Below are 27,565 nucleotides of genomic sequence, written 5' to 3' on the forward strand. Positions count from 1 at the left end.
AGCAGAGCTAGGCCAATACTGAGCACTTCTGAAAAGCCCCTTCTTGCCTCCACCTGGGTCAAATAGTCCTGTACATTTCATGAGCCATAAACTCAACCCTCTCCTCCTTTCCCACCCCACAAAAAAAAAATCTGTCTAGAAGCTTATTTTTGAGGGGGATACAGGTTACACTGCCCTTTGATTTAGAAAAAGAAGGCTCAAAATGAAGATATGGTTGTCTCAATCACCTTTGAGATGTAGTTTTGTCCTTAGAAAAGTCATGTTTAATACAACTCTTCTAGCCTGACTCAAAAGCAAGAACTTTATAGATTACATTTTCAAAACTCATGGGCAAGCAATTTTGCCCTGGCTCTATGAGTAGAGGTAATATGTCAACAGGTGAATCTACAATGATGTACACACAACCCCCAACTGGTGTTTACAAATTCAAATCATTGCATCCCTACCCCTACCATTTACACATGTAACTACTTAGGCTTCTCATAAATGGTGGGGAAGGATGGTCTTGTGGTTAAGGCACAAATCTCTTGAAATGATTCATCGTACTGGGGTTTATTCAAGACATCTATATGGTTCCATCTACAGCTCCTAGAACTGAAAGAAAATTATGATTTCTTATTAAAATCATGCCTGAATTGCCCTTGCAGCTGTCCATCAAAACAAAGTAAAGCATAGGAACGATTTCTGCCTAGAACAGCACTGACGTTGCGGTCAGTTGGCCTCTTGTGTAAAAGATTACAGATGATGTCGCTTTTATCATTACAGGTGAAGTGTAACCCTTGGATCTGACTTTTTTTTTTTTTTTTCTCAAATCATCATTCAGAGCTGGAAGATAATCTTTCATGGTCATGTATGTCTCAAGAACTTTTTCATTCAGAAGAAGCAAAATAAATAGCTGCTCTGTGTGTTACCCGTGGGATCTCACCTCCTGATCCTTGAACTACTAGAGGCGTTAGCAGTTCAAATTAATGGTTAGAGTCCTACAGCATTGGCAAAAATGTAAATACCTTTATGAAATCTATGCCTGCAGCTGTATCCCTGGGGCTGTGAACGCATCAGCTCTCATAAGGTAAGCACGGTTGGGCCTGTCATCGTTTAGAGGTGAGACTTGCAGTAAAACCCAGGTGTTGCAGCCCTGTGAAACTGTTCCAAAAATGTACTGGCCTCGCTAGAAAAATGACTTGTCTGCCTTTTATCAGGATGGCTGCCTAGGGGGAAAAAATTGAATATTTTTTTCATAAACGGACTTACCAAGCGAGGGAGGAATTGTGCATGTTGCTCATGAGTGGGACTTTGCAGAGCTGTGTTGGTGCTCCGGTGGCTATATGCTGCTGCGGTGACATGTGGGAGCTGTAAGAGCCAACCAGCAGGCGGGGGGGATTTCCCAAGCTTAGGCATTGCATTGGGCTACTGTAAGCTGGGGGCCATGCTGAGAACAGGAGGGAACAGGCCCATGGCGACTAGCACAGTGGGGATTCAGGGTGGTGCTCCTGCCCATAGGCCACTCAGGATGGGGTTGCTGTAACTTAGAGCAATCCCCAAGATGTCTAGAGGCCATTTTGGTCTCTAAAGCAGCCCAGAGTTGAGAGGGCCCAAAGCTGCCTTAGTCCACCCCATCCCTGCAGGCATGCCAGGGTCACATGTCCAGGCCACCACTCCTGCATTCCCAGCACCCGGACTCAATGTCACGCATGGAGCTGGGCCACAGGAATGGGCTACCAGAGTTGTGGGGCTCTGCTGCCAGAGGTCACGGTAGCACCTGCTCTCCCTGCCGGCTCTGAGCAGGGAAAATGCAGCTGGCAGGAGTAAGTGAGCAGCAGCTAGTGGGTGAGGCAATAGGAACATGGCCGTTACTGGCTCCAGAAACCTGCCAGCCTGCGCCCAGCCCAGAGACACTTCACCCACCTGCCTCATCTTCCTCCTGGGAGCCTCCCACAGACGCCACTTTTCTTCACCAAGCTACCTACTACCAACCCTAGGTACTGCTCAGCCTCACCCCCGTCCTCCCCACACGAGCTATTCGTTGCTTCCCTCAGCCACTGAGCTTGCTTAATCACCTCCCCTCCACACATCCTGTACGCCCCCACAAACCTAGCTCCCCCCAGCCACCTCCACGCACCTGCTCCATCCAGCAACCCCCCCAACTACACTCATCCTTTGCCCAGACACCCCTCACAAACCCAGCTCCCCTGACAGTGCCCTCCCACTCCCTAGCCACTCGCTACAGCTGCCAGGTTTGCGGCAGCTCTGTGCCCTGCCCCGCAACTGTTTGGGGCAGAGAGCATTGACCTTTAAGTTTATGGCCACATACAAATGATGTGCAAATATCCAGATTAGTTCGTGGGATATTTTTCATATTTACAAATAATTGGTCTGAAAAGTCCCGTGGAGCGGCACAAAACTTGGCAGGTATGTGCTCAGGCTGCCAGTTTTGTACTGGGCCTTGAAAGCGGTACAGCACACAATCTCACCCAGGCTTTACAGCGTGTTGAGATCCTTTTAGGCAGTGTTGCCTGATGGATAGAGCACTAGGCTGGGACTCAGGAGACCTGGGTTCTAGTCGCAGCTTTGCCACTGCCATGCTGGGTGACCTTGGGCAAATCACTTTGCACCTCAGTTTCCCCCTCTGTGAAGTGGAAATAATGATACTGACCTCTTGTATAAAGTGCTTTGAGATCTGTGGAGGAAAGGTGCTCTGTAAGAACTAGGTAGTAGTATTATTATTTGGGATGAATGATGCCGTATAAACATTAGGTGTTGCTAGTCATCACTTTCATTCGTCTAAAGTTGTCCAGCAGGAATTAAAAGTAACACTGTGCACCTGTGCTGTAGCGCCCCCTAGTGTTGAATGGTGCACAAGACGCCACACAAGCAGGTATTTGTATCCTGTTTGAGGAACAGCCACCTAAGCATTCAAACTGTGTATTAAATACTCCTTGGAGTCTTTATTTTTAACTGGAGGATCTCAAAGCATTTTAGAAGCATTAATTAATTAACCCTTGCAACTCCAATGCGAGGTAGGTGTGTATATAACATTACTACCTCCATTTTACAGATGGGGAAACAGAGACAGTGAAGTTGAGTAACTTGACCAAGGTCACACAGATTCAGTGGCAAAGATGAGAGTAAACCCAGGTACCCTCACTTCTGTGCCTATGCTCCGACCACAGACAGCACTGTCCTCTGAATGCATTGCCGTGTTTTGAACTCACTGTCCGGTCATGAGCTGCACGGGGAGGGGAGAACGTGAACGGTGCTTCAGTGGGAAGCTGGGCATCAGGATTTCATTGACAGCCACTTTAACTACCCCTTGATGCTGCAAGAGCAGTGCAAGGGGCACTAGTGTAAAGGAGAATCGGGTCCTCAAAGCTAAAAAGCTTTCTATGGCGTAGAGGGGTGTGCGCGGGGGTGCGTGAGAGAGACTCATAGGGATGGAGCAGTGTAACATACTGGGTCAGATGACAGTGGTAGGTGGCACTGTACATTTCTCATTCCCAGTAACAGAACTGCATTCTGTGTTGCAGTCTGCAGCAGCAAGCTAATGAACTGATGTTTATCTTCACGTCTGCCCTTGAGAAGGGCCTCTGCAGCAGGCACTTTACAATTGACATTCATTTGTAAGGAGTATGCCCCTCCCTCTGGTATGTGTGGGAAATGCACGTAAATAATGGGCCGGATCCTGCTCCCACTGGAGTGAATGGCAAAGCTGCCCGCGGGGCTCTGCCTGCATGGAGCTTGTTGAAGGATGGGGATGTAAAGAGGCACAAAAGCAGGTGAAGGCTTGGGGATGGGGAGAAGTCAATGAACATGGTGGTGACTGGCACCATTAGCACCATAGTAAAAGACAGTTTCTGCCCCCAGAGAAATGACAGGCTAAATAGATAAGACAGACAAAGGGTGGCAGGCGAAATTATTCACTGCCTCTCCCCTTAGGGTAAGGGGGAATGGGAGTGTGTTTACATGGATTGTATTTTAAACAGAAGCAAATCCAGCTCACCAATCCACCCCTCCCCCATCACAATTAAGCCTTAAGAACACTCATCAATGGGAAAAAAAAAACCACCTCGACCAACGTTCATTGTGGCCCAGGTCCCATAAGCCCGTGGTTTGCAGCATACCCTCCAGGTCAGTAGGTTTGGGCTATTTCAAACCAGAGTGGTGAGTGCAGCAGCCACTGGACTTCTATGATGGCATAACAGCTCCTCTGTCCCTACTGTGTATGACCCCATGCGTATGACCTGGTCCTTGGTTTGTTTTTAAAGCCTATTGTAATGATTGAAACAAGAGACTGTCAATGGCTCCTAAGGCAAGCTCATTTGTGAGGAATTATTCTTTCTTTATTTTTTTATTTTATTTTAAGCAGTTTTGATCAAAAAAAGAAATTCCTACCCGCTGATCAAAGCCAGAGGTTTTAGTGCAAAAGCTCCGAGCCTGCTTGAGGTCTGTTTTGATCTGAGGCCCTTCCCACAATGTACTGCCTGTGCTGTAACAGGGCTCAAAGGGATGAGAGTGGGAGCCTTACCTTTGCATCTCCTAGCTTTAGCCACAAGCTTACTGCCGTATAGCGATGGTTTATGTCTGTCAGTTTCTCTCTGTGCATCAGACCTGCTGTACTCCTGTCCAATTTCATGATACTGCATGTTCCAAAAGATTTGTCATGTGCCCGTGCATGAAAGGTATGTCAGTGCTGTGGATTCCAGTGTTAAAAGTACTCAGCCTCCTGAGTACACTTTCCTTTGGACGCAGGTAGCTCGCTCTCCATAACCCAGTGACCTCGAAAGGAAAGCTCATAGTGAATTCTCCCACCTCCCTACTCTTTATACTGTAGAGTCCATTTCGGTGCTTTAAAGATTCACTTAATTGGATTTGCGTCAAGAAACGTCATTTTTTCTTAAGAGCTGAACTGTGTGCTTGGCATTTTAAAATTACGCAGCTCAGTTACTCCTATAAATAACTTTCATGTTCAGAAAAGCTAATGTCTGACTTGCTACTGTGAATGTCTTCAGTAATTAATCCTTAGCCTCTGCACTGATTTGTTTTCTGCTACTTTTTGCTGCTTTGAATGCTAATTGTGTGCAGCGTTCGGAAGGGAGGGTCACTAGTTCTCTACTAAGCCTTTATTTGTTTTTGGTAGACTTGTCTGTCTTCCCATTTGATTAAAGTGTGTTTCTTTCATTTTTCCATAATAACTAATATAATGTAATCTCTGGCTAGCTAGGGTTTAAAGTAATTTGACTTTATCTTATGTGCTTAAAGCTAAGCATATGCTTAAGTGCTTCACTGAATCAGGGCCTAAAAGATAGTTGTTCCATTTCCTAATATAAACTTATCAGGTAATACTTTCAGAAGTGCCTAAGTCACTTTTGAAAATGGGACTGTGCTGCAATCCCTTTTGAATTCCAAGCACACTGTTCAACTCCTTGGGACTAAGGAGTTGAAATGCTGAATGCCAAAGGCAGTGCTGAAAATGGGACTGGTGCCTCTTGTGGCTTAGGTGTTTTGAAAATATTATCTACTCCCTTTGTAGTACTGCAACAGTAGGGTTATTATCCAGCTGTTAAAACATTATCAAAGAGAGTCATGGGAGTGGGTGAGCCGGTTCTGAGGCTGTTTTCCTGTACTGATATGCCATATCTTCCTATTGTAGCATCTGCAAGCTCGTATCTTTCAGCAGGAGAGGAAGCTTGCAGGCGATTGATGTATAGTTAATGCAGCCTTGGCTTCTTACCATCCCACAGGAATGATCACGTGACATGACTCATTGTTTTAAAGCATGTTTTACAGATTATCAGTGGCAACATTGTGAATGCATAATTGAGTTGTCTCACAACTCCTATTTTTATAACTTGTGTTTTGCCCCTCGGAGAGAGAATTGCAGTTTCCTCCATGTAACTAGGTTATGTTTGATTCTTGGCAGTGCGTGGATAGATGTTATCTGTTACAGTGTTTTGTAATCCTCTGTTAAGAAGGATTTCATCTGTTTCAGGAGCCAGCAGTGTTGATACTTGTCCATTTTGGCGTAGGGTAGAATTGTGAAAGCACTAACATTTTTATCCAGCTTATTTTAGAACTAGGTAATGATCCCAACTGATGTGTAATGTTCATTACATTCATTATTTAATGTTTAGGTTTAGCCAATAGTAAATGCCTATTAACTGGACAAGGTGGGGACAGATTTTCAGAAGAGCCTAGAGTCAGAAGTTTAGGAGATCAGTACCCACAAAAGAGGCCAGATTTGTTTCAAAAGAGCTCCGCTTCCATTCAGGCAACTACTTAAGGGCCGGGGTAAAATCTTGGGCCCACTGGAGTCAGTAGGAATTTTGCTCTGGACTTCAGTGGAACCTGGATTTCATCCCAGGTTTTCCCAAATGCTTGGCACCCAACCCAGAGGACACAACGCCAGACTACTTAGTCCTGCCTTGAGTGCAGGGGACTGGACTAGATGACCTCTCGAGGTCCCTTCCAGTTCTATGAATCTATGATTCTAAGAGCCCCATTCCCAATGTACTGAGTTCATTTGAAAATCAGGTCTTGATCATGGGCGCTCAGCCCCCTGAAATATATGGCCCTAAGGTTTTAGGCTGTTCACCTCCAATCCAATCCATTTTTAAAGGACTCACCTGATATGGTTTATGCTGCTTCTCTAGGCGTGTGACATGGTAGCCCTATGTCTGCAGCTCAAAATTGCATGGATGTTTTTTGTTGCCATATCCCATTGCAAGCTCAGAATATTTTAGTTGCTGCCAACGATCATCCCTCAGCCTTCTTCCAGGCTGCTGCTTCCCAGGTTTCTTTTCCTGTCTGGGGTTGTTTTCCCCTGATGCATTACCTTGCTTTTTGTTTTCAGAATGAATCTCATTTTACTCTTCATTATCTATGTTCCTATCCTGCCCAAGTCCCTTTGCATTTCTCTGTCCTCCCTGCTGTTCAAAACACCTCCAAATTTAGCATCTTCTGTAGTTTATAGTTCATATGTCATTTAATTTTGTTCTAGATCATTAACAAAGATGGTAAAACAAAAACACTTTGTCTATTGATTGTGGAATATTCCCATAAATAGCATCTGCACACCTGCACAACATAACTCAGCCTGGCAAGTCACTGGCTTCTAGTTTGCATATTAGGAAAGATCCTGGAAATTAAACTCTCTCATCCTCTCCCACTTCCCTTTCCTTGTGTACCACTGGTCTCCTCTTTGCCCTTTACAGTGTCACTACTGTTGGTGCAAGAATGTTCTCTCAGCTTCTGCCACGTGTAACAGCTGACTTACATCTCTCCATCTCAGCAGCTCCCCAGTCTTCAGATCTCCTCTCTTGGTACGCCTCTTAAGGAAGCCTCTCCCTCTGCTACCATATAAAGGCATTTTGTATACAATACACTCTACAAAGTAAGGCTGTGATCCTAGTGTTGCCGCCTTTCTAATTGCTGGTAACAGGAACCCCCCAGGCCCCTGCCCCACCTCTTCCTCCCTCCAGAGCCCTGCCCCTGCCCCGCCTCTTTCCCAAGGCTCCACCCCTGTTGCTTGCACCTCTTCCCACCCTCCACTGTTGCTCCCTGGATCCTCTCTAGGAGCTTGCCTGCAGGTAGGAGGCTGCCCCGGCTGAGCAGGGGCTGGCGCAGGTTCATGATCTGGTGCTTCCTCCCATCCCATGATAACTGGACTTTTGGTTCGGAAGCCATCTATGTCAAACCTATGTGATCCTGCAATTGGTTCAAAATCCTGCAATTTGTCACCGTACTTGTGCACTGACTCCATGTGGGTATAAGGCGCCGTTCGCAAGGATGAAATGGCAGGACTGTAGCCCAAAGCCCCGCTGCAGTAATCTAGCACCAATTTCTTCCATTAGCATCAAGTCTGTATACTATAGTAGCTTTAAAACAGTGCTGTAGAAAGACAAAGGGCTAAATCCACAAAGAGAACGTAGGCTCAGCATTGCAGTGCCTGATCGGCTTAGGTGCCAGTGGAATCCACAGCTCCAACTTGAGGCACTCAGGTTCCTGTACAATGCATTGGGTGAGTTAGGAGCCTAACTCAGACGCCAGCATGCTGAGCAGGGATCTGCCTAAACTAGCCCGTAGGAAATGCTTAGGCCCCGCCCCTCACAGGGCTTAGTCACCGACCTTGGGCTAGAGAGCGAGGTGAGATTTACTCCGTAGCCCAGTGGTTCGCGCACTTGCACTCCTGGGGGAAACCCAGGTTCTAGTCCCTGCTCCAAGGACTGTTCAAGTAGCTTATATAAAGTGGAACAGCTTCAATGGGAGAACTGGAGAGAGACTCGCCCTATAGCCCAGCCCAGTGGTTAGGGCACTCAGGTGGGAGACCTGGGTTTGGGTACCTGCTTAGGCAGAGTGTTGCTTGAGTTTCCCGCATCTCAGGTGCTGTAACCACTGGGGTGCAAGGGGTTGTCTTTTGTGTGGGTTAGGCATGCTTGGAGCACGCCTACCGGATCGGGCCCTGCGGGTGAATTAGGTGGGGGTGCCTAGTTTGAGAATCCCACCGGGGTTTAGGTGTGAGGTGCAGAGCGGCTGAGGGCACAGCACACGCCCACTAGCAGAAATGTAGGCACCTAGGGGACTTTACTGGTGGCAATTTAGGAGCCTAGAGAATTTAGTGTTAGGTGGCAACTTGGCAGGGGTTTTGAGGATCTAAATTTTGTACGTAGGTATCTAAACTGGCAGTTAGGTACCTAAAACTATGTGTGGACCTAGCCCGACATCCCTGTCTAAGTGGAAAGAGCTGTCGCGATTCCTCAAAAAAAGAGAGGAAATAAAATAAATAGAGGGCCCGAGGATTCCAATTGAAACTGCAGTCCTAGTAGCTTATATTCACAGTCGTTTTTCCCCTCGGAAAATCTAGACTGAAAGAAAACCAAACAAAGGCAGCACTAGATCAGTGTTTAAACACTCCAGAGCAAAGAGCTGTTTGCACAGAGCCTGCAGTCTCGCCTCTCAGCATAAAAGTGCTCCTTCTAATTGCATTTCAAAGGCATGGTAGCGTATTTCAGCCAATCACAGGCGGATGGCCCCTGAACTGCTTCACCACAATGAAAGCACAACAAACCGGCTACTGTTCCCCTGGCTAAGCTGGGCTCAAAGTGGCCTGTACGTATTCAACAATAAGTGGAGACAACTGGTACGTGCCATGATCGCGACGAAGACTGACTGACTGATAGATGATGATGAAAGATAATGGAGCAAATAATTAAGAAATCAATTTGAAAACAGCTAGAAGATAATGAGGTGATAAGTAACAGTCAGCATGGATTTGTCAAGAACAAATTGTGTCAAACCAACCTGATAGCTTTCTTTGACAGGGTAACAAGCCTTGTGGATAGGGAGGAAGCAGTAGATGTGGTATATCTTGACTTTAGTAAGGCTTTTGATACTGTCTCGCATGACCTTCTCATAAACAAACTAGGGAAATGCAACCTAGATGGAGCTACTATAAGGTGGGTGCATAACTGGTTGGAAAATCATTCCCAGAGAGTAATCATCAGTGGTTCACAACCATGCTGGAAGGGCAAAAGAGTGGGGTCCCACAGGGATCAGTTCTGGGTCCGGTTCTGTTCAATATCTTCATCAATAATTTAGATAATGGCATAGAAAGTACACTTTTAAAGTTTGCGGACGATACCACTCTGGGAGGGGTTGCAAGTGCTTTGGAGGATTGGATTAAAATTCAAAATGATCTGGACAAACTGGAGAAATGGTCTGAAGTAAATAGGATGAAATTCAATAAGGACAAATGCAAAGTACACCACTTAGGAAGGAACAATCAGTTGCACACATACAGAATGGGAAGAGACTGTCTAGGAAGGAGTACTGCGGAAAGGGATCTGGGGGTCATAGTGGATCACAAGCTAAATATGAGTCAACAGTGTAACGCTGCTGCAAAAAAAGTGAACATCATTTTGGGATGTATTAGCAGGAGTATTGTAAGCAAGACACGAGAAGTAATTCTTCCACGCTGATTAGGCCTCAACTGGAGTATTGTGTCCAGTTCTGGGAGCCACATTTCAGGAAAGATGTGGACAAATTGGAGAAAGTCCAGAGAAGAGCAACAAAAATGATTAAAGGTCTAGAAAACATGACCTGTGAGGGAAGATTGAAAAAATTGGGTTTGTTTAGTCTGGAGAAGAGAAGACTGAGAGGGGACATGATAACAGTTTTCAAGTACATAAACAGTTGTTACAAGGAGGAGGGAGAAAAATTGTTGTTCTTAACCTCTGAGGACAGGACAAGAAGCAAACACCTCTCAGGGATGGTCTAGATAATTAGTCCTGCCACAAGTGCAGGGGACTGGACTAGATGACCTCTCGAGGTCCCTTCTAGTTCTATGAGCACGGCAGGCTCGTGCTGCCTGCAGCCACAGCAACTGCTGAGAGATCCCGTGGTAGCCAACCCCATAATGGGTCCTTTGGGGGTGTATCACAACCCCTCTCCCAAGCCTCCTTGGCAAGGAGCGATGTGGTAGTTCCATCACTCAGGGATCAATGAGGGGTCAGGAAAATGAAAGATGAAAAATGTGGAGAGGGAGGAAAAGGAAGAGTCTAGTAAGAGTGAGCCGTGGCCTTATGGCACTGCCTACAATAGCAATACTGCTCTACTGCCCTGCTGCTGAGGGCTGGAGAGCTAACTAGGCCCTGCACTAAGTCAGTGGGTCTGCAGCCTTTTCTTGCACACATAAATGGAGCAGCACAAACACCATGCGACTGCCTGACGGGAATGAACAGCAGGTGCTGTAGAGCCTCATGTGCATGCTATGGCAGATAAGCTCTGTGGCTGGTGACCTACAGCAGGGATATGGAGAGCCAGAGCTGTGCTACTGCTATGAATCTTTGCAGAGGGCAGGGCTAATGTGGACAGGTACCAGATTACGTAAAGTGTGGTCCGGAGGCCATAACTTTGTTAAAATAATTGAAGAAGAGCCCCCCCGAAAGACAGTGTTCTGCTAGCAGCAAAAGGGCATTGGGGTAAAGCAAGAGCAGCCTGGAATTGTCACCTGCCCCCTCCACTTTAAATATATTAATCCTGCTTTTGACCCAAGCAGTTAGGCAGAAATTTGGGGTCTTGTGAGTTGTTCCAGGCAGGCAGAAAAAGAAATTGGTGATGGGATTGGGTATTTCTTTGGCACAATCCTGTTTATTTAGGACATACTAAATCCTGGTTTCCTGAACAAAGCAGCAGGAATCAAAGAGGAAATCGTATCTTTGCTCAGAGCTCCAAGCCTCTGTCAGTCAGCTCTCTGCCTCAAAAGCTCTTCCTCTAGGATTTTCCTCAGGGCCATGCTGCCAGGGCTTGCCCAGGTTCTGTCCTTTGCTTCCAGCTGCTTTTCTCTCAGCATCTGTGGTCGTGGTCTTGGTCTCCTCTCTGATGCAGGTGTACACCTCGATTCAAAACAATACCCAGCAAAGCCCCTTCACCCATACAGCTCACATTCCTGAGCAGCCTCACATGTGCCTTTGTTTTGGATGGTGCCTGTGTTTTGGTTGGAGGCCCCCATTGTTTTAGCTACCTGGTTCCATAGAGGAGTTTAGTGGTGTCTTACAACTATCTTAAATGAAGGGCGAGGGTTACACCACCAATGGGGTTTAACCCAACACATAGTATGAATATCCAAAGTCAAACGAGCCATCTTAATCCCGTTGGCCTAGATCAGGCCTGTATAATCCCAGAGCCTGCACAGGCCTGCAGATGTAACCCACATACCTCCTGGTGTCTGTCCCATCTAGTGGCACCGAGGAGAGAGAGAGAGGGGAAAAAAAAAGACTCATTAAACAGCCAGTTAGTTGGCTTTTAGCTCATGCAGTACAGGCTCATGCGCTACGCTCCCGAGGCTCCAGGTTCGATCCCGCCCACCGGGGTCTATCAGCATTACACAGACCCAAGCAAACTACTGCTCTGGAGAACCACCAAACATGGCACAAAGCACTCGGGTGTTCACACAGAAACAGCCCCTAAGTAAGGGCTCTTTTCCCCTATATGCAGCGTGAATGGGAAACTGAGCCCCTACTGCAAGTGACGTTTTAACCCTTCCACCCAGGAAGGTAATCTAATCTTTATTATGAAGGCCTTCTATCAAAAATAGCTATCCTGTGACACAGTAGAGTAGAACAATCCCTCCCCCCACCCAAGCTGAGTTATAAACCTGTGGGGTGAATGTTAGGCTGCGTTCACAGCCACGGTAACACACTTTCCCTCCGTGCCAGAGCCTGAAGCCTGATGCCATGCCAAAGACGGAGTGAACCAGATGCAGCTTTGAATCCATGATCAAAGCGAGCGCTCCTCTGAGCTAACGCCAGCTCTCGGGAAATGGCGTTGGGAATCTTTCTCCTCTTCCCCTGGCCTTAATAACATTACACTGTTAACTGCCTGGCTCAGTGTTTCATTTCACTGCACTAAAAGGAGACTGTTTCATCAGCCTCATCCTCACACACAGGTATCTCCCCCCCCCCCCCCCCCCGGCAAAGCTGTTCTTCAGCCTGCCTACACGTGCCATTGCCTCCTGCGCAGGACAAACAAGGCCCTTTGGTCGCTGATCAAGGCATATGAATGTTTCCTACTCTCTCCTCTGATTTCTTTTCAGACCTCTTTTCCCTGTGTCTCTTCTCCCCTCCACCCACATCCTTTTAAATCCTTTGTGTGTAGACTTGAATCTTGGCAAGAGACAAGACAACCTATTGTCAGCTGGCTTCAAAGCTCCTGCTTTGGCTGCTGTGCTATGGATGAGGCCAGGTCTGAAACATCAAGGCCTTGGCTTCCCGGCGCTCTCACACCTTGAATTTTGCTCTTCATTATGCTCCATTGTCAGCTTCCCCTCAGCATCAGTCCTGTGACTAGTGAGAAGATCCTGGGAGCCCTTCTAGACTCCTTGTCCAGCTGCATACAACATGGGGCATTGCCTGTTCTTCCCGCCTTGAAAAACCAGCCATGTAATCTCCATTCGTTCTCCTGAGCGTGGCTCAAATCTAAAGGCGCTTCTTTAACTTTACTTTTTCAGGCAAACTCCAACTCCTTGAGTAAGTCTGCATAGCACCCAACACTATCGTATCTGAGGACCTCACTATCTCTAATGCATTAACCTCACAACACCCCTGAGAGGCAGGGCAGTGTTGTTATCCCCATTTACAAATGGGGCACTGAGGCACAGAGAGACTAAAGGTCAGATTCACAAAGATATTTAGGTGCCTAAAGATGCAGATGGGCCCCTGGTGGGATTTTTCAAAAGTACTCAGGCACCTCACTCCCATTGACTTTCTTAGGAGATAAACACCTACGCTTGCTTTAGATCAGTGATACTCAGACCTCAGTGGTTCAGGAGCCAAATTAGTGAAAAGAGTCACAGCAGTGTGAATTCGTTGTTTCTTTTACTGGAGTACTAGCTATTCATATTTAAACACCTTAGCCGATAATCAGAGGTGCTGAGGAAGTTGGTGGGAGTTGCGTGTCTTCAATTCTTCTGAAAACTTGACACCAGTTGTTTTCGCACCGGGCATGCAAAACCAGTGGCTGCTCTAGAAAATGTGGCTGTTAGTTACAAATTCCCCCTTGTGATGGTATAATTCAGGCCTGCTGTAGCTCTGCACCCCCCCAAAGAGAGAGATGAAATCATGAGTGGGATGAAGTCTCCAGCACAGCAGTAGTTACCTTGATCCAAGTAGCTCAGTAGTCTCCCCTGTACCTCAGCCCAACACTTCTGAAGTGAGAAATGACCCTGGCAACACCAAAGTGAGCTCAAACACAGAGATGAAGCCCGACCGAAGCTCAGTGAAACACAGGGAATAAAATGCCGAGGCAGGTTCATCCCCCAGGGCTGGATCTGTTTGGTGCCATGACTTGGATGTTGTCCTCGGATAGTGGTAATTATAACAAATCTGCCTGTCACCTCTTTAAAACAAACTCTTACCACAGCAGATATTCCACATGGACTGTGCATGAGAGGAGAGCCAGGAGGACACGGTGGGATATGGAGCGCTCACTGATGTTCATTCATCTGAAGCACTGCCCGTCTCAAGTAGTTGCAGAGAAACGTAGGTGTTCCAGAAGGGGAGCCTTGGATCTTTGTTTCTTTATTCCCCACCCCCATCCCCATTCTCTGCAGTAATGGCGATCTCTGCAAATCTGTATGTTAATTCCGCAGTCCTCATTTTTGTTGATCAGGATGAGGATGTCATCTGCATAGCACTAGTAGAAAGCAGGCTGGATGTAAGGCAAATTTAAAACACTGATTTTTCATATGAGGCTTTGAGACTGCAGCTGCTGTTGATTGCAGAAAGGGAAGGTTTCATCACCTCCCACACCCGTGGAGTAAGTGGTGTTGTTGATGCCTTGGAGTGCTTCACGAACTCATGTTGACCGTATCTTCATCTTAGGAAAGGCTTTATATTCTTTGCTTCCTTTCCTTCTCCAGCTGGCGAGAAGGGCAGTGTGCTGCAGAGTGCATGTGAGAGAAGGAGAGGGGTCTTGGAAGGCTGGTGGATAGAGGAAATGTCTTGTTGGAGGTAGATGAATGAAGTGGTTTGGGGTGAAGGGCTCAGTGTGGAGAGGAAGCACAGAAGTGCCACACAAATGGGGTTGGTGGTGGGGTCCTTTGGAGGGGAAAGGCAGCTTCACAGCGCCAGCTCCTCTCCATCCTCTCCATAGCCACCTCTGTCCCTGCCCTCTGCCTGCCAGACGGGATGAAGAATGATGGAAGAGCCACACAGGCCCGGATTTCCAAGTGCTCAGCATCCAACGTGCCAAGCCACTTATTTAGGGGTCTAAAGGGAGCGGAGTGCTTTTCGAACCTCTGGCCGGGCCCGACTGGCGATGCTGAGCTGTGCGGAAGAATCTAGCTCCCAGTGCGTATGTTCCTCTCATATGGCAGCATAATTTACAGTGCAATACGCATCATAAGTGACTGCTGATTTAAGGGATGTTACTCCACTCCCCCCAGCCCAGCTTTCTCCACATTTACCATGAGAGGGATGTGCATGTGTAACCCACACACCACCTAGGTGTGGTGTTCTGCCCCATCTGGAGGGTGCGGGGGGGAGGGGAAAGAGAGAGAATATGAATGAATGAATCTGCTCTACACCCTTAGCTAACAGCCAGCTGGCTTTTAGCTCATGCGGTAGAGGTTCATGCCTTAAGCTTGGGAGGTCCCAGGTTTGATCCCGCTGACGACCAGCGTCTGTCAGTGTTACACAAGCATGGTAAGCAGGGAGGCTGCCTAGTGCAGGCTGGCCCTGGCAGCAGGGCCTGGAGTAGTGGTGGCCCAAGATTCATTGGCTTGTCCTCTGCAAACCTCCGGGATCAATGACCTCTGCTTGTTTCACAGGCAATGCTCCCAGCTTATTCAGTGCCACTCCTAGCCCTCCCTCCCAATTAGCACAGTGTGTTGGAAAGGGCTCTGCCTGGGAGTTGTGCATCATTTTAAAATAAATCCTCCCTTCTGTACATGGGTTTTTTTCCCAGAGGCAGGAGAGAGGATGGCCCAAAGCGTGTTTATGGCCGCTTGCTATTGCCTGTTCCCCATCATCTTCATTTGGTGACAAGCTGCCCCCTCCACCGCAATCACCTATTGTGTTTTACTGCTCCAAGCACTGCAGTGCCAGTCCAGCTGTGGAAGAGCCAGCCCAGCTGGGCTCTCGTGTTTTATGCACCATCTATAAAATTGTCATCCGTGCTCTGATTCCAGAATCTCCAATGCTGGGGATGACCTGCGATAATGTGTGAAGCGCAGAGAGAGCAAGAGAGCGCACCACTGGATTTTCTCATATTAGATTAAACTCAAAATGCCAGTTTAACCTAGTATCAGTAAATCCGGCTGTGCTCGCTCACTTTCTCCACTTTGCACGTTCTTGTGGGCTATATATAAAAATATTTTGCTTTGCTTTGCTTTGTAAATCAGCACAGGACATTTCGGAAGTTAGCTCAGTTAAATAAACATGAAAGGCCACCTTGCAACTATGATTATTTTAGGTAGCTCATTGCCAGCATTCTGAGCTAAACCATGTGCCAGGCACTAACAGATCTATTAAAATAAAATGATTGCAGCATTAATGTTTTGGTGATCATTTGATTCCAGGTGTTTTTGGGAGTGGCCAGCTCTTTTCCTTACTCACAGGAGCGCCGCCAGCTTTTCTGCCGCCTAGGTGGCGGAAGGTCCCGCCCCGAAATGCCGTCCCCCACAGAGGCGGCGGAAGGTCCCGCCGCCGAAATACCGCCGCGGTTGCCGCCCCCCAAATTGTAGTGCCCTAGGCAACCGCCTAGGTCGCCTATGGGTTGCGCCGGCCCTGCTTACTCAAGCATATGACCTTACTGTTAGCTGCTGCTTATGTGATCTTGTCAATTACAAATCCAGAAGGGAGCTTCTGGAATATAGGGGAATTGCTAGTAGGAGGGGTTTGCTCTAAATGTAATTCTTTTATATGTCAGGACAGTCGCGCTCTGAAAACGAGCCAGGAATATAAATGGCCGCTATCTCCTCATGTAATTACTATGGCAACTCTGATTATTTTAGGTAGTTCATTTAAAATCAAATAGTTGGTGAACTAATTGAAATTGAGTTTGTAATTTATTCTGCAGAGGAAAGCTGGGGATTAGAGTCTTCTCACTGTAGATCTGCGATGATTTATTAGCTATTTATAAATCAGGAGATGGCTGTGGTGAAGTAAAATTTGCAAGGACCTGATTTCCCACAAGTGTCATGTCTAATCTCACCGTGAAATACATTTGATTGAAAAGATTTGCTTTGCTCTGGTCCCAGAGCTGTTGGGGACTTTTTGCTGGGCTATTTCAGCTCTCAGGCTTATGTATGGAATATTTATGCTGGTGTAGCTGCCCCACTGCAAATCCCACAGGGTAGATGCACTGTATAGGTGTAAGACTGGATTTGCTCCATCATAGCTACTACACCTATATCGCTACCTGTATCCCCAGTACAGATAGTTCCTCCATCTCACCCTTCAGTTCTCGTCAGCTGTTCTAGTCGCTGGGGATGGGAGGTTGGGGGTTACACATTGGAGAGCTCCTTGTGGAGCTTGAAAAGGGAGAAAGAAGAAAAAGGCTGCTTTTCCCTGGGCTGTTTTGTGTAGGGACAAATCCCGGTCCCAGTCAAGCCAATAGGAAATCTCCAATTGGTTCAGCTGGCCCAGGACTGGACTCTGTCACAGCCTGTTCCTGGAAGGTGCTGAGCAACTTTGAGAGGTGCTGTCGGCCTTCAACCACCATAGATGTCCCTGGGAGATATGGGCTCTGAGCACCTGTCCGGATCATGCCCTTAATGCACTTTTTTTTTTTCTTTTATCTGACTGTCATCTGAGTTGTCAAAGTGAAGTCCTGCCCATTTGTGACTACTAAAGATCCCATGGCACATCTTAAAGGACTCTGGGGTCCTGGCTAAATCCCTGCCTGTGAAACTACCTAAGAATGCCCCCTAGAGTTTCAGTTGGATACTACATTGGCCACTTCCTGGCCTTCCTTGATGTGCAGCCTGCTAGTCACTGCTACAGAGATGTCACGTTCTGCCCCAGAGGTGATTGCACTCCAGTGGTGGGTAAAGTAATTCCTGAAAAATGTTAGGGCTAAATCTTTCTCTCATTTATACCCATTGGCTCTTACTGAAGTCACTTGGGTGTAAATTGGGAAAGGAATGAGGCTGATAGCTTGTAAAGTATTTTGGTGACCATCCGAATGGAAGCCACTGTATAAAGAGATGGACAGTGCCCAAGCACGTTCCCACATTAAAACAGCAAACAAGCAATATGTTCTCATTCTTTCAGCTTTAAAATTCATGTTCTTGGTGGCATTTCAGCATCACATACATTCTTCAGGGCCCCTGCTGCTGTTTACCCCTGTGTCAAATAAAGTCTAAGGGCCAGATTTCCAGCTGGTGCAAACCGTTTGATTTAAATGGAACTACTTCAATACACACCAGTTGAAAATCTGGCCTAGTCTCTCTGTTTTTCTCTCTCTCTCTCTCTCTCTCCTCCTCCCTCCCCCCGCCCCAGGACCCAGGACAGAATGTGAAATAAATAGTGAATTGACAAGGAAAATCAATGCCCCCTTACTGTAATGAATTTATTCCCTCTGAACCCAGTTATCTTTCATTCTAATTTTGTACAACTGAGCAGCATTAAGATGTTGCCCTTGGATACAGAAATGATCTGATCCTCTGCAATTGTTGGAACCCTTCTGCTGCTTTCAGCGATACCTCTGCCCCCATTAATGACATACTAGAGGTTGGGCCCAAACAAAAACACCAAGTCAACTGATCTTGATATGTGGAGGGCCATGGCTCTTATTTCAGAATTTGGATCTCGATCCAAATGCCATTACTAGTCTCTCTTGTAGAAAGGGCTGAACCAAACACCCATGTCCAAAAACCCTTGACCAATATCTTTTCACAATGATACAAGGACCACACGATCCTGCGCAACATATTATTATTTATGATATAAACTGGATATGCCATATGTCCTGTTCGTTACACATTTGTTCCCATAATTTGCATTTTGGGGCAATTTGGAAGGCCACCTTTTAGAGACACTTGTGCCAGGCTCTCCTTTCTTTGGATACTAAGCTCTGTCAGGTTGATATATGATAAATAACAGAATGAATTTTTCTAATTTGATAGGCATCCCAGTCCTTTCATTTAAAAAAGCCTTGTGCAAAGAATTAGAATGAGGCTGGAGAGCCAGCTTCAAAGAACCTAGAGTGAGAATTAAAGAGTCTGGACTCTTCATCACGTCATCCTCTTTCCTGACTTGATACTTTGCAGCTATTCTCATTACAATGATGTGTGGGAAGGATGGTAGGAGTTTCAATTAATATTTGTATTCCATTCGCAGGAATCAGAGGACGGTCTGAATTCAGTGATATACTTAAGCATGTGCCTGATTTTAACATAAGAACGGCCATACTGGATCAGACCAAAGATCCATCTAGCTCAGTATCCTGTCTTCCGACAGTGGCCAATGCCAGGTGCCCCAGAGGGAATGAACAGAACAGGTAATCAAGTGATCTACCCCCTGTTGCCCATTCCTTGCTTCTGGCAAACAGAGGCTAGGGACACCATCCCTGCCCATCCTGGCTAATAGCCATGGATGGACCTATTCTCCATGAACGTATCTAGTTATTTTTTGAACCCTGTAACAGTCTTGGTCTTCACAACATCCTCTGGCAAGGAGTTCCATAGGTTGACTGTGTGTTGTGTGAAGAAATACTTCCTTTTGTTTGTTTTAAATTTGCTGCCTAGTAATTTCATTGGGTGACCCCTAGTTTAAGCATTGAAGCCAACGGAACTGTTAATGCCTTTAAAGATAGGCACATGCTTAAGAACCTTGCAGAATCAGGGCCTCCAAAGAGCCCTGAGCCACCGCAGCAGCTGCCGCCCCATCTTAGAGGTCCAAACCAGTGCTGCCAACAGCGCCCACCAAACCTTGGTAATAGGACACTGAACAAGTGTCAGTCCTCAATGAATCATATGGAGCGAGCACAGGCTAGACGAGGGAGAGGGCACACCAGGGATTGCCCTGTAGCCTAGAAGACAGTTGCGGCATTATTGACTGCTGCTGCCCAGAGAGAGCTTGACGCATCACGAACCTGATCCAAAGCCCATCTATGGGGAGTTTTTCAGTTGACTTCAGGTTAGGCCCCATTAGAGGATGTCTGAAAGCCAGCTAGGGTGCCATTGTCTCAATATCATAGTCCAGTCCTCAACACTCCCCGCACTGTATCCTCAGATGTTCAACACCCCCTGCCAACTTTCCCCCTCCACCCAAAAACTCTGCTTGCTTTCTCTTATGTTGGTTTGGTACATGGAAAATGGAACTAATTTAGGGCCAAATTCAGTATGATGGTGACTCACAATGGGCAAATAAATTGGGCTAAATCCATTGTTGGTGTGATACCTCTGAAGTCTGTTTGGTCCTTTGACTTCAATGGGACTACCTGGGTGAAAATCAGCACAAGAATCTGCAAGCATTTTGGCAAATTAAGTTTTTATTGCATTTTACCTTTATGACACAGGCCCATTAGTGCCAACTGGCAAAGAGTTCAGAGTTCTTAACAAGCAACTCCTATCTCAGACCTGACAAACTCACTCCACCTAATACACCACTTTCATGGTATTTATCCATCAAGGGTAGCATGTTTGGTCTCTACTGAAAGCCTGTGACTCATAGATACTCATAATCTTTATGAGATGTGTGTACGGGTAATATTTAAGGACTAATGTAACAGTATTGACAGTCATACCCTTGGGGTCTTGGAGTGAAAGTGAGTCACCAGGGAATCATGTCTTGGTAATGGCCCATTCAAGCAGGAGGGAATTGTTAACGCTCCTTGGCTAGCCGATTATGTAATGTGTTGCTCAATCGTCCCCCATTCCAACAACCCAGAAAAGTCAATGGAAAGCCATTAAAGACAACCCCTTGGATATGAAAAGGAATAATATGACAGTGCGGGAGTGGCATGTCTGTGAATAAAGGCAAAGAACAGATGCAGTATGTCATAGGTGGGGGAAGACACTGGACATCACAAAGAGACACTTTGAAGGGGCCGGGATGCATCTATTTTCAACCTGCAGGGCAAAGGTTGGGCTGGTACAGCCTGAGTGACTGACTGGCTGGTTGTGTTAGGGAGTTAACATCCACCTGGCAAAGGCAAGACAGTCTTGCACTGGAGACAGGTGGCAACAAGATGACTTACAGCCCCGGAGCCCTGAGTAGTGTCACAACTTTTGATGCTACAGTTTCACCCACTGTGATTATAGAGTTAATAGACACTTTTGCAATCTTTTTCAGGTTGTGTGTGCAAACCTTTGCTGTTTTGCAGTTAATCAATTTCACCAATATTTCAGGTCATTTCCTTGCAACCACACTGCAGGGGTTGCTGTTGGGTATGATATAAACACAAATAGACAGGAAACCTCAGCAATGTGTGTTTACTCCAGGTGAGAAGAAATGCATGACATACTGACGTCTAACATTCTTTGTTGAAAGGGAAACTTAAAATTAAAATTCTTCATAATACAAAACTGGAATCTGTTTCCTTTTTGCTTGAATAAACTTATTCAGAGACTGAAATAGGTGTGTGTGTATATATAATCACCATGCACGTATATATTCCCAGCATGATGAGGTCCTTGCTGAACAACACAGACAATGCTGGAACTGGAACGGTGTGGAAGCCTGTTTGAGTTTACACTTTGAAATTGTTTTGTGCAATAAGTGTCTCCTGTTTAAGAAAGACAGACATGCCATAGATTGTGACAGTAGGGTAGTTTTGAATTTTGAAGGTTTAAGTGGATTTTGCTTTTGAACACTGGTCCAATTTGTATGGATTGTATATAATAGCCTTTTCCCCAGCTTTCTCCCGGCAGATGAGCAGTGCAGCAGTATTATTATTCTCACAGCCTTTTCTCTTTTGTTGTAAAACAAAACAACCCAGACTATGCAGTGTTTGTTACAAATGAATTCAGAAATACTGGGGATAATAACAAGATCATCAAAGCGTATGGCATCAGGAGACGAATGAGTGAATGAATCAAACTGACCCCAGAAAGGGCCCTTTCCTGGTTCGGAAGTCTGAAATAGTCGCTGCACACAATTATTCAAAAGTGACTTCAACTGAGTACAACTGTGCTTTTGGAAATTAAATTAACTCTTTGAAATTAGGCATTTCAGATGAAAATTTGTTGTATCTTTCTTGTCCCCTGGAAAACCAATCTGCTGCTGTGGTCCATTAGCGGATACACTGTACACCGCAGCAGCTTTCTCTTCACAACGGCAGAGAAATCAACATGCAACACTTAAATTAACAAAAAATAAAAAGGAAGAAAAGATGCTGAGCGGGGGCTCTTCTATAACTCATAGTGCCTGAGCTGCTTATGGCTCAAGCCTGCTAGGTGCTGAGCAGGTAAGTATGTGTGTAAACACTGACTACTGTACTTATGTGCCTAACTTTACGCCTGATCCCTCAGGGAGAAAGGAAGAGTACTGTGGTGATTTAAGGCAGTATGTTAATGGTTAAGTGTGCAAGCTGGTCTGTTGCTTCCAGGACTGGCAGGGATGTATTTTTATTCGGCACTTGCCTTATTCCTACTTTTATTGTTGTTTGTATGGCAGTATCCTCTAGAGACCAAAATAAAGATCAGGGCCCCATTGTGCTAGGTGGATAGTCTCTGCCCAAAGAGTTTATAATCGAAATAGCCAAAGGTGTGAGGGGAAATGCCATATGCCTCTTCCATAATGGAAATTATAAGAAAAGAGAGAATTTGACAGGGCCCAGAGGCAAATAAAAAATCCCCTCCCCCAGGAAAAAAAAGGAAAAAGTTAATTTTTGTTTCAGATGCTTTAAAAAAAATAATCAAACTTTAAAACTGACCATTTTGTTGCTGTCTGGGCCAGAAGTGGAAAATGCACACAGAAGAGTTTTGAAGGAGGAGAAAAAACTGCCTGCAAGCTAAGAGTCCTTGAATGTCCAGCTTCAGCAGAGAGTGAATTTTGATTGCCAAGTTATAAAGCTTAGTGGGTTGTATAATGGGAACTCTGATAGAACCTTTATCTACAGAGGTGTCAATGGCACCTGTTCAATTAGCTGACAAATTAGACTCAACAAAAGACCTGGACGGCAAGTGGCTGCCTCCCTTCTGACATAACATAATGAAGAGAACTTAATGGTTTCTCTAGTGCAGTATAGAATGCATCAGATTAATCCACTTTTCTTAGATGCCATTTAAATTACAGTAGCATCTGGAGGTCCCAACCAACGTTGTCAGCCTGTTGTGCTAGGCAGTGTGGACGGTCCCTGACCAGAAGAGCTTACAGTCTCTGTGGACAAAGGGTGGGAGAAGAGACACAGGTGACATGACTTGCCCCAGGTCACACAGCAGGTTGTCCTGACTCCCAGTCCCGTGCCCTCTCCACTAGGTGACACTATCTCCCTGTAGGGTTGACTAGACAGCAGAAGGAATTTTTTTTAACCAAGGAAAAGAATAAAACCAGACACTTGACATGCACTATTTATATATACTTCTGTCTTGCAGCATATTTGTGTTTCCTAATGACGGCTCTGGGGGTGACAGCTGGTGCACATCGTTTGTGGAGTCACAGGTCCTACAAAGCCAAGCTGCCTTTGAGGATGTTCCTGGCCGCGGCCAACTCCATGGCTTTTCAGGTAGGGATGAGGTTGTCAGGTGTGACCTTCGGTCTTTGTGCAGTGTTCTCTTCAGGCCAGTCAAGGGTCTCTTATGTGAAGAGAAGCCAGCTATTAAAAATTCCAAGTAAACCCAAACGTCCACCTGTTTCTGTACTGTGCGAAAGCAGGGCTGCAGTGATCACCTCTTTATTTGTACACACCATCCAGTGCAAGGGAAAACCTGATCAGAGTGATGGTCCATGTAGTCCAGTATCCTGACTCTGAAAGTGCTCAGTACCAATGCTTCTGAGGACAATTACATGCTACCATGCCCATATAATAAAGTTTCTTCCTAAAACCAGGCCACTAGAGATTGGCTTATGATATCATTTTAAGCTTATTTTTATCTTAGTTAATAAAGCAACAACATGTTGTGGTTTTCTACAGCAGATTTACAAAGCAGGTATAATTAGCCCCATATTACAGATGGAGAAACTGAGGCCCAGGGATATGAAGTGATCTGCTCAAGGTCACACAGCAGGCAAGTAGCAGAGCTGGGAATAGACCTCAGGTCTCCTGAATCCTAGTGCAGTGCATTATCCACTAGGCAACACAGCATCACTTACATTTATTTCTTTAGTGTAACTGTAAATCTTATTACTAATATAAATAATCTGTCAGCTTCAATAACATCTTGTGGCATTGAGTCCCACAGGTTAAGTTATACTTTATGAATGAAAGCCATTTCCTTTTATCAGTTTTCAGCCTGTTTCCTTTCATTTGGATTGGCCACCTTCTACTTCTTGCATTATGAGAGAGGGTGAATCACAGCACCCTACGGACCTCTATCAATACCATTCATTATTTTGTATACCTCTCTTATTCATCCTGTTCTCTAAACTAGATAGCGCTAATCTTAATCTCTCCTCCCAATACAAAGAGCACAGCAGAGCTGTTGTTTAAAGCAGTTTAGGATATGTTTGATTCAATCATACTGCCCTCGCTCCCTGTATGAGCACTGGCAGTTTTCTGCCACTCCACTGATGCAAAGCAGCCCTGCGAAGTGTCATGACATTGCTGCTTGGTGTGTTGAACAACAGCTCCACTTTTAAGTTGAATCAATGAACAATCAACAAAAAATCAGTGCAACCGCTGGCCACTATTCAGAGGAAATCTTCCCCACTTAATTGCTGTAGACCTGCGTCCGCCTCGGATCCGAGTGATCAGGATTGTTGTGGTTCTTTTGAATTCTGCTTCCTGTGTTCCTGCCGATTTCCCACTTGGATACGTTGGCCTCAGTCATCAGCGATGGCTGAGGAGCGGACAGTGCAAATCCAGATAAGTGGGGTGCCTAAAAGTGGCTTTGCGCTGCCTTTGCACCCCTATTTAGTCACAATGGCACCATCCAGGTCACCCAGTGTAAGTTATACTAGCCTGAGGGCTGTTCTAATTCACTTCAGCTGTGGGGGCCTGTGGCAGGGTCAGCCTCCACAGCACCCACATGTGGCTTGCCACTAGGGTGACCAGACAAGCAAGTGTGAAAAATGGGGACGGGGGTGGGGGGTAATAGAAGCCTATATAAGAAAAAGACCCAAAAATCAGGACTGTCCCTATAAAATCGGGACATCTGGTCACTCTACTTGCCACTGCACTACTCACCCTGCCTCAGCCACACACACCCCCGGCAGTGGTCTCCCTCAGCACCACTGGTGAGGCGCTGGTAACAAACGTAGACACTAGCCCCATGTGCAACATAAACAGAAGGGTCTACTTCTCCTCCTGGCTCAGCTCTCAGCTCTTCCCCATTCTCCTACAGAGCAGTGACTCAGGGCTTCTCCCCACTCGGGGAATTTCCCTTCTTCCAGAGCCCGTCACAGGAGCCAGCCTCCCTCATGCAGCCCTCCTTAGTCTTTCCCCAGGCTTGCTTGGGAGTCCCTTCTCCAGGGCCTATCCAGAGGAACCAGCCACCCTTCTACAACTCCCTGCCATCCAGCTGAGCTCTCTCAACCCTTTGTAGGCATTGCATGACCACTTCCCAGCTGGGACTGATAACTGGACAGGGCCTTTTGATCCCTATCCAATCAGGATCAAATGTCTGGGGTGGAGGGGTAGCTGATCAGTCACAGGCCATGCTGAGCCCTACTCTCCTTAAAGAGCCAGCAAGCCAGTGACAGGACTATTATCGTGGTTGCCATGACTGCTGGCCATTGCCCTATGTTGGCTTCAGGGACAGCAGGTAGCATCGGAGGAGCTACAGCATCCCACCATGTCTAATATCTCAGTATAAACACATCTCCAGGGCCACTGTGGATTCTACTTCATGCTGTGTGCTATTGTGGCATGGTGTCTCTTGCACAAATCCTATCAGATGCAGCAATTTTATCTCTATAGTCCCAGTAGACTTTTATGCTTGGAGGTACCTGAGCTGTTTCTCTTGACCTTGCCCATCCCGCTAGAGTTACTTTCTCAAGCTCTTGTAAGGTTGAATCACTTTTTTGTTTCAGAAATGGGACAGTAGCTGAGTCATATTTACTTCACACTCCTCCTGTTCCTCAGCTCCTTTCTTTCACTATGTCAAATCCTCCTGAGTGATATCCATTCTTACTGAGCTGTGCCATTGTGACTCCGCCTGGGTTTATTTTGTGCCTACTGTATGAAACAAGCTGGTTTTGAACTTAACATCAGGCAGTCACTAATCTTTTGCTCTGATTACCTTGCACTCAGCTGCAGCTATCTGTCTGGAATTTCAATTTAGTTCATTTATTTCCTATGTCACAAACCAACCTGTTAGAAAACCTCGCTTTGCAAGCTTTTTAAGAGACCCAACAAAGACATCTGGTCTGCATCTTCCTCAGGGCTTTGTCTTCTAGCTGTATGTTCGTGTATGTATTTTACTCTTGTATTTACTTCAAATGTGTGCTAATGTTTCCTGCTATTACATGTATGACGCCACACTCCTCGTGTCTGACACGTTTACATATCACGTTGTGATTGCCTCTGTATTTGTTACAAACAGTTCTGGTCTCTGCTGTTTTATTTGCCCTTCTATTCTGTCATTACGCATTTTTTAATTAGATGCACTTCAGCTCCTTCGCAGTTCACTAACACTTTCATTTGGGGAAGCACCTTTTTCACTAGCCCTGCAAATAGCCACTGGTCTATGAAAAGCCAAGTTAATTTCTTGCACTAACATTGCTTTGAGCTGGTTGTTGGCTAACCCACAACTAGCTTTATTATGTAGGCCTCTAACATCGTGATCGATAGTTTCATTAACTGCAGCAAGGGAGGTCTAGGTTGGACATTAGGAAAAAGTTCCTAACTGTCAGGGTGGTTAAACACTGGAATAAATTGCCTGGGGAGGTTGTGGAATCTCCATCTCTGGAGATATTTAAGAGTAGGTTAGATAAGTGTCTATCAGGGATGGTCTAGACCTCTCGAGGTCCCTTCCAGTCCTGGAATCTATGAATCTATGAATTTGGTAAAGAATATGTGCCTTTCCCAAGTGACATTCTTGTCGTTTGTAAATGACTTTGTCTAGCACTCCTCAGGCCTCGTCCTGCTCCCACTGGAGTGTAATGTAAAATTCCAGTGCCTCTGGACCTGCCCCTTTTAGCATTATGGAGGATTTCAGCCTCTGCGGTTTCTCTGCAATGCTATTTGCTTCCTGACAGGTTTGGAAGCACTGCAACTATCTTCACTAGTTCTCAGCCAGACTGAGGTTCAGGTGACTTCATATGCTTCATTTTCACCAAAGCTTTAGTTTTCTTCTGATATTATGTAATAAAGGTGTGACAGACAGGAATGCTGGAACGAGACTTGTCTGTATTTCCTGGTCCCAGTCACCTGATATGGGTTAACGTTATAAAAAACTAATACCCTTGTCACATGCCAGGAATCAGGACTCCAGTGGTTACTGTTACATTAACATTCCCATACAAATGTCACTTAGTCTCACTTTACTATAGTCTGGGGACAATAGTCTAGCTGAGTTTTTCCAGTGTCTCTTTGTTCTTTAATTCTCTGCTGGAACGGAGGTCGAAAGGAGTTATTTATGTGCAGTCCTGGAAGTCTTCCAGATACAAGTTTAGGATGATGAAATTTTCTTCATTTACAGATTTGAGGCAGGTTCTTTGGTTCTGTGGCCCAGTCTCCCTCAGCAGTACTACTTATTCACACCATACAGTCTCTCAGAAGTTGGCAGCTGATATACAGGGCCACAAAAGCTTCTCAGTTCACAAAATGTGGACCTACGCCGTTGTCTTCTTGGACTTACTGCATTCTTCATCAATCATGGTGAAACGTACACTCTTTGTTGTTGCCTCATTCTGGATGTTTCCCAGAAACCCCCCGCGGTCTGTCTGCTCTCTTCTCCTGCTGAAAAGAAAGCTGCTGCAGCTGACCGTGATGATCCTATTGCCCTTCCTAAAACACTTGCTGCTTT

The 27,565-nt window shown here is 46.0% G+C and overlaps 1 protein-coding gene across 1 annotated transcript in view; it reads left to right on the top strand.

The window, feature by feature from the left end:
* Positions 1-27,565, top strand: part of SCD5 (stearoyl-CoA desaturase 5) — a 67,293-nt gene that overhangs the window by 21,455 nt on the left and 18,273 nt on the right. The window contains exon 2 of the mRNA XM_026653340.1: positions 23,033-23,163. Coding sequence (XP_026509125.1) covers positions 23,033-23,163 — 131 coding nt within the window. The remainder of the gene's footprint in view (positions 1-23,032; positions 23,164-27,565) is intronic.

Source organism: Terrapene carolina, unplaced genomic scaffold (genome assembly GCF_002925995.2).
Source record: "Terrapene carolina triunguis isolate 2854851 unplaced genomic scaffold, T_m_triunguis-2.0 Scaffold136, whole genome shotgun sequence".
Classification (NCBI taxonomy): domain Eukaryota; kingdom Metazoa; phylum Chordata; order Testudines; family Emydidae; genus Terrapene; species Terrapene triunguis.